The 13,041-nt window shown below is 39.7% G+C and overlaps 1 protein-coding gene across 3 annotated transcripts in view; it reads left to right on the top strand.

The window, feature by feature from the left end:
* LOC124615739 (multiple C2 and transmembrane domain-containing protein) overlaps positions 1-13,041 on the top strand; it is a 1,088,825-nt gene that overhangs the window by 1,001,909 nt on the left and 73,875 nt on the right. For all 3 annotated transcript variants that reach the window (XM_047143819.1, XM_047143821.1, XM_047143820.1), the window contains 2 exons: positions 11,021-11,176; positions 11,345-11,531. In XM_047143819.1, the coding sequence (XP_046999775.1) occupies positions 11,021-11,176; positions 11,345-11,531 (343 nt within the window). The remainder of the gene's footprint in view (positions 1-11,020; positions 11,177-11,344; positions 11,532-13,041) is intronic.

A 13,041-nucleotide genomic window follows, 5' to 3' on the forward strand; every position in this document is an offset into this window, starting at 1 on the left:
AGTTAGTAAGGTGTATGAGGTAATGGGTCTGGAGTTTGAAGGACGTGGGGGAAGGTAGTGTTCAAGAGTGGTAAGACCATGGGCATCAGGGATATTGGTGTATAGGGAGGTGGCATCAATAGTGACGTGGGAGGCTACATTACAGGCAATTGGTTGGAGATGTGGGTCAATGAGGGCTCAAATTCTTTCAGTGGGATCACAATAATCAGCCACAGTAGGGTTTGTGGTTGTTGGGGTGTGCTGGGTATCATAAGGGCGAGGATGGAAATAGATTCAGGGGAGAGGTTCTGGGAAGGGCCTAAGGCTTTAAGCAGGTATTAGAGATTGTGTTGGACTTCTGGAATGGGATCACTCCGGCAGAGTTTGTAGGTGGAGGAGTCAGATAATTGAGTGAGGCCTTCCACCAGGTAGTAACTGTGGTTCATAGCAATGGTGGTGGAGCCTTTGTCTGCATGTAGGATGATTGGGCGAGGATCTGTTTTAAGGTTGTGTATGGCTATTCTTTCTTCTGCTGAAAGGTTGGTGTTTTGAGGAAGGGGCCTGTGGAAGGATGGCAATACTAAGTTGGAGGTAAGGAATTCCTGGAGAGAGACCAGTGTGTACTTACATGGGGGGATCAAGGCTGGACGATGGTATGAACTGAAAGAGGTAGTTTTGACTTGCTATAAGGTTGGTTTTGGTTGGAGGGATTAGTGGCAAATAAGTGTTTCCATTGCAGGGATTGGAGGAAGGAGAGTAGGTCTTTGACAAGTCCAGCATGGTTAAGTTTGGGTGTAGGGCTAAAGGTGAAGCCCTTGCATAGGACTAAAACTTCTGTGGAGCTAAGGGTTTTGATAGGAAGATTAACAGCAATGTTATGGGAAAGTTTTGGCTCTAGATTTGGTGAAGTGTTGGTAGGAAGTTTAAGGGGATGTATAAAGTTGAAAATGTCAGCTAGGCCAGGTTTTGGTGCTATGAGGGATGGACAAGGAGGAACACTGTGGGTAGGATGGGATATTAGTGCCTCGAGGTGGCAGTAGGATATCAGCAGGTTGGATAACTCATGGGGGTGGTGTCTGGAATGCTCCTCCAGGTGATGGAGAGCAAGGGATGTAATAACCAATACCACCCCGGACTGGAACAGCTGAACTACATCCTTTACCAGGGCTTTGATTACCTATCAACATGCCCTGAAATGAGGGACATCCTACCCAAGATCCTTCCCACCCCTCCTAAAGTGGTGTTCCATTGCCCACCCAATCTCCACAACATCATAGTCCATGCCTATGCCACTCCCAATCCCAACCCCTTGCCATAACAATCATATCCCTTTGGAAGACCCAGATGCAAGATCTGCCTGATACACCCACCACTACTTCATATTCCAGTCCTGTCACAGGTTTATTCTACACGATCAGAGGCTAAACCACCTGTGAAAGCAGCCACGTCATTTACCAACTTTGCTGCAATAATTGCACATCCTTTTGTATTGCTATGACTGTCAACTAGCAATGCACCAGCATGAATGACCACCTCCAAAATGTGGCCAAAAGCAAAGTAGACTACCCTGTGGCACAATATGCAGCTGAACATAATATGCATGATTTCAATGTCTGCTTAACTACCTGATCTACCTGGATACTCCCCTCCACCATCAGCTTTTCTGAACTGCACAGATGGGAGTTATCCTTACAGCACACTCTCAGCTTTCATGATTATCCCAGCCTCAACCTACAGTAACACACTAACCCCACACCCTCCATCCAATAGTTTCCACCCTCTCTGTCTTACCACTTCCTCCCCATTCTTGTTTCCCACCCTCTTTGTTCACCACCCACTGCCAATGCACTTGCCCATCTTTTCCTGCTCCTCTCCTTTTGGCTCCGCTTTCCTCACCTTCCTGCCCCACAACCTCCAGATGCTGCACATGGTATTATAATCCTGCACACTCCACCAGACAGTGCCCCCCCCCCCCCCTCCCATACATTGCTACCCCTTCCCCTTCCCTTTCCCCTTCCACTTACCCTTCCCCTCCAGATTGCTGCTTCCATCCCATATGATAGCCACATTTTGGCCCGAGCTGCCAGATTTGGGTGAGGTGTGCTTGCTTGTGTGAATGAATCGTGTGTGTTTCTCATTTTCTGATGAAGGCTGTGGCTTTAAGCTTGTGTGTAATTCTCTCTTAATTGTACCTGTCTGCAACTTAACAAGTCATCTTTATGGTAAGTAGCAATCTGTTTTTTCCTACATTGTTGATATTCCTACCTGGAGTTTCGATTGTCTGAATATTAACTGTAGTTTGAATCAGTGCATAAAGATACACATCTGCGAGCAAATGGTTAGCGTTATTTTCACACGAAATAATCACCTTGAAAAACTCACTGAAGCTTAAATCTTGAGTTATTAGTTTCTCACTGATCAGACAGTACTGTTGTTCTGAATCTGTATATTCAGTCAATGAATCGCTGCTTTAGTTGCTGATATCCACATCTGGTTTCACCTTCACATCTACATCTACATCTACATCCGTACTCCGCAAGCCACCAGATGGTGTGTGGCGGAGGGAACCATGAGTACCTCTATCGGTTCTCCTTTCTATTCCAGTCTCGTATTGTTCGTGAAAAGAAGGATTGTCGGTATGCTTCTGTGTGGGCTCTAATCTCTCTGATTTTATCCTCATGGTCTCTTCACGAGATATACGTAGGAGGGAGCAATATACTGCTTGACTCTATGGTGAAGGTATGTTCTCAAAACTTTAACAAAAGCCCGTACCGAGCTACTGAGCATCTCTCTTGCAGAGTCTTCCACTGGAGTTTATCTATCATCTCCGTAACGCTTTCGCAATTACTAAATGATCCTGTAATGAAGCGCACTGCTCTCCATTGGATCTGCTCTATCTCCTCTATCAACCCCATCTCACACGGATCCCACACTGTTGAGCAGTATTCAAGCCGTGGGCGAACAAGCGTACTGTAACCTACTTCCTTTGTTTTCGGATTGCATTTCCTTAGGATTCTTCCAATGAATCTCAGTCTGGCATCTGCTTTACCAACGATCAACTTTATATGATCATTCCATTTTGAATCACTCCTAATGCATACTCCCAGACAATTTATGGAATTAACTGCTTCCAGTTGTTGACCTGCTATTTTGTAGCTAAATGATAAGGGATCTATCTTTCTATGTATTCGCAGCACATTAGACTTGTCTACATTGAGATTCAATTGCCATTCCCTGCACTATGCGTCAATTCGCTGCAGATCCTCCTGCATTTCAGTACAATTTTCCATTGTTACAACCTCTCGATACACCACAGCATCATCTGCAAAAAGCCTCAGTGAACTTCTGATGTCATCCACAAGGTCATTTATGTATATTGTGAATAGCAACGGTCCTATGACACTCCCCTGCGGCACACCTGAAATCACTCTTACTTCGGAAGACTTCTCTCCATTGAGAATGACATGCTGCGTTCTGTTATCTAGGAACTGTTCAATCCAATCTCACAATTGGTCTGATAGTCCATATGCTCTTACTTTGTTCATTAAATGACTGTGGGGAACTGTATCGAACACCTTGCAGAAGTCAAGAAACACGGCATCTACCTGTGAACCCGTGTCTATGGCTCTCTGAGTCTTCTGGACGAATAGCGCAAGCTGGGTTTCACACGACCATCTTTTTTGAAACCCATGCTGATTCCTACAGAGTAGATTTGTAGTCTCCAGAAAAGTCATTATACTCAAACATAATATGTGTTCCAAAATTCTACAACTAGATTCTACATCTAGGCTGTTTCCAAGTGGATCTGAAAATGGTTTGGATGTGAAAGTTGAAACAGTTGTCAATTTAGGTGAAGTGTGTGTCAGCAACTGGAGTAACCTTTCATTAATTAAATCTTTAGTTATTTTCCTGACCAAATATAATGTATATTTTATGGCAACGCTTCTCCAAATCTCAGATTCATAACAATTTTCTTAGATGCAGCTCAAGCCATATTTTAGCAGGAAGGTAATCTCCTTTGAGAATAATAATCTAAGATCTCTTTAAAAAAAATGCTGCTCAAGCTTATGTAAGCAGACAGATAACTTGGGAAACATTTGTCAGATACTTACCTTTATCAAAATACAAGTGGACTTAAAAAGTGAGCTTCTCATTATCATGGCAGGTCAAGCAACTTTTATCAGATTTTGCACTGCACTTTAAAGTGACACAGGTACATGACACTATTTGCAGATCTCTGTAAACAACAGTTGGAATGTCCTACCTATCATTCAAGTCCTTGATGATAGAAATCCACTCCTTAGTCACAAAGCCATTTGAGATCCACAGTGTGAATGTCCCCATTGTTGAAAAGTCTCTTTTCAGTGGACATTCAGTGGATGCTGCCAGCATGATAAATTTTGACACCGCCATGTGATTTTCATGTCAAGCCTTGAAGCAGTGACAGCAGCAGCTACCACCACCTGATGGTGTCAAGCAGTTGCATCGATGAAATATTGTGCCAGTTGCACAATACAATCTGGTGGCAAACACGAGAAGCATATTTGCAACAGATCCATCGGGAAAGCATGAAAAGTCACGACGTTCTTTCAGCTTGTTGAAAAGATGGAAATCTGATAGTGCAAGATCTGGACTGTTTGCTGTATTGTATACTGGCCTTGGTCAGATTGTTGGTACCATTTGACTGTGGCTGGACACAACATTGCATTTGGTCCATACATCACCAGAATTTAATGTGCACATTAGACACTTTGTCAATGAGAACCATATTGTCTCATGTACTTCAACTTTTGAGGATGCATACAGCTGCCGCTCCATTTCACTCCAACATTGTGATCCACCCTGTTATCCACAGGGCAGCAGAACTGTTTTTGTAGGACACCAAGAACACACACTCTCCTCTGACAGTGCAGCACTCTTGTTTCATAGTGGTCTTACTGTGGGATGATATGTGTTACTTATTTTGTGAATTCCCCATGTAATACATTCTTCTGCATGTTCTGCATGCAGATTTGATACAGAGTTCTTGGACAGTCTCATATACAGTGATTTGTCTGCTCCAGAGATTATCTGATGAAACTGCTGTTGCTTTACATAAACTATACACTAAGTAGTATCCTGCTGATCTTCTATTCTGGTGGTCACCACCCATGTTTTGTTTTCCACAGTTTGCTTTGACACAAACAGTATGCGACATGTGTAACCATAAAAAATATGTATTTAGAATGTTTCACACTCTTTAATCATAAAAATGACAAATCTGAGTTGTATCAACAAGAATATCCGCTTGAAAGAACTATAAGATTACCAGACAAAGTGACTGGCCACAGTATTTACCACATATCTTCAGGTGGCAAGTTTCTTAGCTCTACAGACAGGCAAATATTAAAATACAAAAAAGTATTCTAGCTTTCAGAACTTGCCATGTTTAGTTCTTCTGATACATGAAAGAAACTGCATATTACACAGCTGGTCATTAAACTGCAGCACCAGGAAAGATAGCACGTACACAAGAACCTCATCTATCTGGCTCTCGTTACTCTAAGTCTGCCTTTTATCTGGGTTCTTTTTTGTTTCCTTTTCTTTTTATTAAGACAAACATTTGTGGTGTGCAGTTGGTACAGTGTGGTATAAGTACAGTTATTACATTGGCACCACAGGTTGCATAGAGGTCGCTGGTCCCATACTTCAAACTGCCTTTACCAAGGTTAGGTTAGTGTGGATTAGGATTTAATGAAAGTGATTGTTTTGATGGACAAAAAGTTAGAAGCACTAAACAGAATAGACAAGGGAAAGCTGCTAAAAAATATAGCTGCAGAGTATGGTCTAGGGACATGAACTGTGTCACAATGGAAGAAGAACCAAAAATAATATGAAGACTTAAGCTTAAAAACAATGACTAAAGATAGTTTTTAGAACTGTGGTGCAAAAAAGAAAGCAATAAATGAAACACTGGCTGGAGTATTATTCACTGGATTCAGTGAGAAAAGAGAACATGATGTTCTGATATCTGGTACAATCCTAGACAAAAAAGTGCTAAACTAAACGGCAAGCTACCCAATGGTGAAGCTGACTTCACAGCCAGCCAAGATTCATTATAAAGATAGGAAGCTCATCATGGCCTATGCCAGCTTTCAGTGATGAATGGAAGTTTTCCAGGGAATTCAGTGACTGCAGAAAACTTCAAAAATGAATTTGAGGAAGTAATATCCTCTGAAAACTCAACACCACATCCCACACCCTGGTGATACAGTTAAAAAAACTGTTGTTTTACCTAGAATGTCAACCAGAAATAATTCCAGCTTAACGCCTATGCAGTCATGTTGCTCTCAGGCCACACACAAATTTGAAACAAAAGTAATTTATATACACACTATTTCAGTAAACAATTGTGAGTAGACTACAGTAAGTACTTTAAATCCATTATTAGGTGTGGTACTGTTGTCAACAAACATAGTGTAGATACTAAAAACAGAAAAAAGTCATTTGAAATACGTGCACTGTAAAATCGTAAAAGAAAACTTAAAATATTTACTCTTTCATCCCTATATATGAGTTTATTATGTTTTTGTATGCCAGACATGAATTATTTGAAGGAAATGATTTTGTTCATTCTCGTGACACAAGAAGGAAAAGAAATTTTATGTTCCCCACCCACTGATTCAAACTTTATACCTAGGGACTTCAGTATATAGGAATGAAAATTTATAACAAATTACAAAGATAAAAAATTAATGCAGATGAATTTAGGTCCACTTAAAAGAAAGCTTTAAGAGGCACTGACACTGAAAAGCTATAACTCAGAAGGTGAATTCATGCAGGATGAACTGGAAACTTGAGCTGGATACATTTTGTTACATATCCCAAGAAATGTCATTGTAGTGATATTTATTTTAGTGCTGTTTATTTATTAGTGTAAGAGTCATTGTAACTATGTTATAAATTTTTGAAGTGTCTCTTGCACGCAAACAAATTTGATTGCAAATGTAAGTCATGAGGTGAATAAGCCACAGTTCCTCTATAAGTATTACATATTAGAGTTTTTACAGTTACTGGAATATTTATGGATTATCTGGAGTTTTGGTAAGACACATTACATCTGGCCCCACCTATTCTGGATAAACAAGGTTCTTGTGTGTAATGAAATTTTACTTATTGTGCTCACACTGTGCAGCAGGAAGAATATACGATCAAATTTGTATGTGACTTTTTAATACAGGGCATGAAATTTAGTACACAGGGCTGCCACCTCTGGCAGAAACAATGATCTAATCTGGCTGGGCATCCAGTTGAACTAGGCTTGGTTATAGATATGGATACAACATTCCACGTTGCTTCAACTCTGTGCCAGAGTTCATAAATAGTAGTAGATGGTAAGCAGTGCCATGCCAGTCACTCGACAACATGTGACCAGATGTTTTCAATGGGTAATAGATCTGCAGAATGTCCTCGCCATAACAACAGTCAAAGACCATCTATATTGCATAGGTCATGACAGCACAGGCAACATGTGATCTTCTGTTATCTTGTTGAAAGGCACTGTCAAACATTAAAAATAGGTCACAGCCACTGGCCTTATCATATCACAGATGTAGCATTTACTGTCCAAATTACCAGTTGTCAGAACAAGAGGTGATTGCATTGCGAACCCAGTGACACTCCATAACATCAGGCCAACAGACAGGTCCATATGATGAATCTTCCTGGCAGATTAAAGCCTTGTGCCAGACTGAGACTTGAACTTGGGACCTTTGCCTTCTGCAAGCAAGTGCTCTACCACCTGAGCTACCCAATCACGACTCAAGACCCGTCCTCACAGCTTCAATTCTGTCATTGCCTTGTCTCCTATCTTCCAAACCTCACAGAAGCTCTTCTGCGAACCTTGCATAACTAGCACTCCGGGAAGAAAGGATATTGCTGAGATATGGCTTAGCCACAGCCTGGGGAATATTTCCAGAATGAGATTTTTCACTCTGCAGTGGAGTGTGCGCTGATATGAAGCTTCTTGGCAGATTAAAACAGTGTGCTGGACCGAGACTCAAACTTGGGAGTCGTGAGTTCAAGTCTCAGTCTGGCACACAGTTTCCACCAGTCCAACCTTCTACAACCTACACTTCCTTATTCCCCAAAGAAAGAACTAATAGTCCTAAAAGGTTGAATGAAGTCACATGTTCCTCCAGTCCAACCTTCTACAACCTACACTTCCTTACTCCTCACAGAAAGAACTAATAGTACCAAAAGCTAGAATAGACACTAATATAAGTACAAGAAACTACTAGCAGTACTGAGAATGTCACCGCCTGAAGGTAAATATTGGCCAGGAAGTTTAATTGATCTTCCAAGACATGAACAAAATATTTGTGGTCATTTACATGAAATAATGTATGCACACATAATGTTTATCTTGTCAAACATACCAATTACAGAATTTCTTTGCCTGCCACCAACAGTATCACCATCTCACACCCAGAGGACCCTTCCCTTGAGCCTTGGCAACTTTGGACATCATTTTCTTCCCATGACACCAGCAAATTTATAACCAGTGTGAACCAGCCACCAAAATAATGGTCTCTTGGTCTCTTATTCTCCAGCATTCCTCTGGCCTTTCGAAACTCAGCCACATCAGTTTCTAAGTGTTTGACCACCCCCCACCCTCTCCAAATATGAAGGATACCCTACCCAAAATCCTACATTCATTGCCCAAAATAGTATGCTGTTTCCCATTCAAACCATGCAGTATTCTAGTCCATCACAATCCAAATCCTGCACCACATGGGCTATTTCCCTGTAAATAATACAGCTGCAAGGCCTGCCCCATGCATTTACCCATCACCTCCCACTGCAGTCTAGTCACGGGCATTTCTTGTCCAATTAAAGACTGGGCTACATGTGACAGCTGCCATGCCATACAGCAGCAGTGCTGCATTTACTGTGCAGTGGCTTATGTTGGTATGAGAACACGAGCTGTCTACCCACATTAATGGGAACTGGTCAAACTGTGGATAATGCCCAACTCACCAGCTGGTTGCTACACATGCTGCTTGTCACAAAACCAATAAGTACATCATCTCCTCCAGTGCCTGTGCCATTTACATCCATCTCAACAACTCTTCTGTACTCCACAGGGGTTAACTGTCTCTCTAACACTTAGTCCATTCTCATGATTTCCTTCTCACTGTCCCACTCCCGTGGCCACACACATCCCTTTTTTGTTGTTTTTATACATACATAGGTTGGACCAGAAATACTGTTGCAGATATTAGGAGTGGAATCCTCAAATGAAGCAGCAAAGTCCATATAAAAATTTATCTGGAAATCTTTTATTTTTGAGCATATCTTACTAATGAAAGAACACTTTACAAAGACAGAAACTCACAAAAAATGTTCAAAGCTTGCTTTTATACTGGCAAGCACCTATTGTATCCACCACTGTTGTCCCTTGATGATGTTCAATGGTTTTTACGGGCTTCTATAATATGTTGTTTAAGTGTTTCTGCATTGGGAATATCTTCTGCATAAACAAATTGAATTAGAGTAGCTCATACATAACAACTGAAAGAACTGGTATTACGTGGTGTCTGTGCTTTTGGACATGTTGAGAATTTGGGTCTGACAGGAGGTGTGCTAGGGCAGTCCATATAGGGGCAATAACCACTGTGTCTGGATCGCTCAGGATCAGATCATCTGCCTAGTAAGCTGGAGACCCAGGTCCAAATCCCAATCCAACACAAATTTTGAATTTTCCCATTGATTTCAATCAAGGCCCACTCAAAGCCAGTGTTTGTAATTCCTTTGTGTCTGAAAGAATTGAGTTGGAGGAATGTACAGGAAATGGAACTGGCCCTTGCCCTTCATATCCATCTTGGTTGGCAGATATCAAGTGCATTTTTAACAGTGGGACTTACTCGTCTTTGTAGCCTCACCTTGCACGGATTACATGCTTTCCTTGATTTGTGGGGACATGTGCCGTAGCGAATGGTGAAGAGTATTCTGAAGAAACACTTTGTTGCCAATATCTGTAATGTGTGCTGGGAGAATACTTAGTGCTGCCGGAAAGTCATCTGTAATTTCAGCCCTCACATTAATCTTAAACTCTGCTGACATCTAGCCTGCAGTGTTCCATGATGTTCAGCCACCCTCAAATGTTTCAAAGTTATGTTGATGGTAACAAGAGGAGGAACTTACAATTATTGTTATAACTTTCTGACTTGAGAACTTGAAAATGTACTTTCATTAAGTGGTCATAAGGAAGATTTTTTGAACATACGTTTGCATGGATCATTTTTCTTGTTTCAATGTGAGAAACCCATTCCCAAAATTTGTAACAGCATTCTAATATGCCCCTCATAAGATGATGATAATGTTTTGGTAATGTATTACAAAACTGCAAACAAATACAATTATCCACTCTTGTCACACAGACACACACACACACACACACACACACACACACACACACAATCTCTCTCTCTCTCTCTCTCTCTCTCTCTCTCTCTCTCTCTCTCTCTCATGCAAAGACAACTCACTCATACGACTGTAGTCTCAGGCAACTGAAACCATATTCGTCCTGGATTTTTTATTGTTTGATTGTTTTACTTGAGGTTTTCAAGAGCTAATTAGTCCATGGGGAATATTTTTACGTTTGCAGTGACTTGAATCATTCACATGGTGTTGACTTATTACGTCCATACAATAAAATATTGATTTCAGTTACCAAGAATGTTCTTTGTAAACAAAGTATTACAACAAGGTAAAATAAAAATGACATCAATTAATTTTAAGGAGCAATTTTATGACACAGAATAAGCATTTTTTTCAAACTTTCATATTTGTACACAAATTCCAAGTACTTTATGATGTAATTTTCACAGTTACACCTCTCAGTCATACTTACAGAAACATATTACAATGCTTTGTAGGTTTCTATAAATTCATGTATTAGACGGATACTTTTTATGTCTCCTACATTTTAAAGTAAGGAAAACCAATGTTAATTACAAAAGAATGCCATATGTTGAAATCTGTGTATTGTCTTTTCCAGACTTGGCAATGAGAAATATAAGAGCAAAGTAGTCTATAAAAGCCTTAATCCTAGTTGGCTAGAACAGTTTGATCTGCATATGTATGATGATCAGTCACAAGAATTAGAAATAACAATTTGGGATAAAGATCGCTCTAAAGATGATTTTATGGGCAGGTAAGAATACACACTATTTTCATTAGTTTGAAAGCTTCAGAAACTAAACTGAAATGATTATCAAGCTATGATGGAAAAAATACATTGTATTATTCTTTTTCTATTACTTGTGCATGTAGTGTTTCACATAAATACAGTTTGCCATAAATGCCATTGTATTTGTTTTAGATGTATGATAGATTTAACAAACTTTGAACGAGAAAAGACTCACCGTATCTGGCAAGAGCTTGAGGATGGAGCTGGTTCCATATTTCTGTTGTTGACAATAAGTGGTACAACAGCATCTGAGACAATCTCAGATCTTACAACTTATGAAGAAAATCCGAAGGAAAGAGAAAAGTTGCATCATCGATATGTGAGTACAGATATTATTACATCTCTTTCCCATTACTGATTCCATTTTATTGTTTATAATGATATATTTCTTGTAACAGTAACATGCTGTTTACAAAGTAAATCAAAATAACTATCTGGAACCCTTAAATAAATATTGTAATATCTTATGTTGTTCACATATCTTCACATTAATAATAGTAGATCAAGAACCACAAATGCGTAAGGAGCAGAAAGGAGGAATGGAAATGAGATATGCAAATAACTCTTCTGCTTGCCCTTTCACCAAGAAACTGTATAAATGCTTAAATTAGACATCCAAGAGCAGATAATATTTCTAGATCATTATATTTTTATTAGGTTGATTTAAGTTTGTAATATACCTTCAGTGATTTTCTGTATAACCATAACTGATTTCTATACATTTTTTGAACCATAGTATTTTCTCTGTTGTTTCAGTGGCCTGAAAATGTTCCACATGTTCTCTCAATCAATTTATCGCTCTTATTTAAACTTCATTACTGGCAGAAAACACCTTTTCCATCTATGTATTCTTCCAACTTTGAAAACAAGTGACTGATCACAGTACAAAAAATGCTTCCCATCTAAGAGATTGGAACAGTTACTGTACATTGTGTATTGGATGTCAGTAGACATTGTTGTGCAGTAAAAGAATTCCCTGCTACAGCATTTTCCATAATTTTGTCTGAATAGGCTGACACTTTTCTTATGAACTGGAGTAGTCACCACTATTAGTAGTGTGTTCTTGAAGCAGAAATAGATCGGTTCTTCTGTGCCCCAAGAAAAGGTTGCCATAATTCTTTGAACTGGGGTTGATGTTTTGAATTTTTATTTGGAGCTCAATGTGTGTGGTGGTATTCCATTGCTTGTCACATATTCTCAGGTATGTGATGAACTATTGAAAAATAATCACATTACAATGCAGTCCACTAAATAAAGTCTGCACATTAGATCCCAAATTTCATATTTTTCAGGGTTTGAAACTCACGTGGCAATTTTGAACTCCATTTCTGTGTATGGCAGTGTCCCTGGGAATGGTTAAGGATGATTTACAGCTCCAAAAATTTTAAGTGTGTGCGAGAACTTGGACATAAATCATTCAACAGAGAACAAAAATAGTATAAGAAAGGGTAGAACAACATCTGTGCAAACCAAAACTATTACTGAACAATATATCAAAGATTCAAAACAACTCCTAATGTGTAAAATGCTACGAAATAGAAAGAAACTAAAATTATGTGCAGGCTTCTTTCTTCAGCAGTGTCATGGAAGCTGTGAAAATTCACCTTTTTAAGAACCTCAAGAAATGAGACATCAGATATAACATTGGCAAAGCACGATATCCTGTATTGCAAATCCAGAAAAACATCCATGAATGAATGCATAATATTTTCCGTAGATAGCTCCTATATCAACTCTGATGGTAGTTGGGCCACCCATCAGCAAACAAGTTGTTAGTATATGAGATAATGTCCTTCCTAAATTACCTCAAGGTGCATTACATGTCACAT

Source organism: Schistocerca americana, chromosome 5 (genome assembly GCF_021461395.2).
Source record: "Schistocerca americana isolate TAMUIC-IGC-003095 chromosome 5, iqSchAmer2.1, whole genome shotgun sequence".
Lineage (NCBI taxonomy): Eukaryota > Metazoa > Arthropoda > Insecta > Orthoptera > Acrididae > Schistocerca > Schistocerca americana.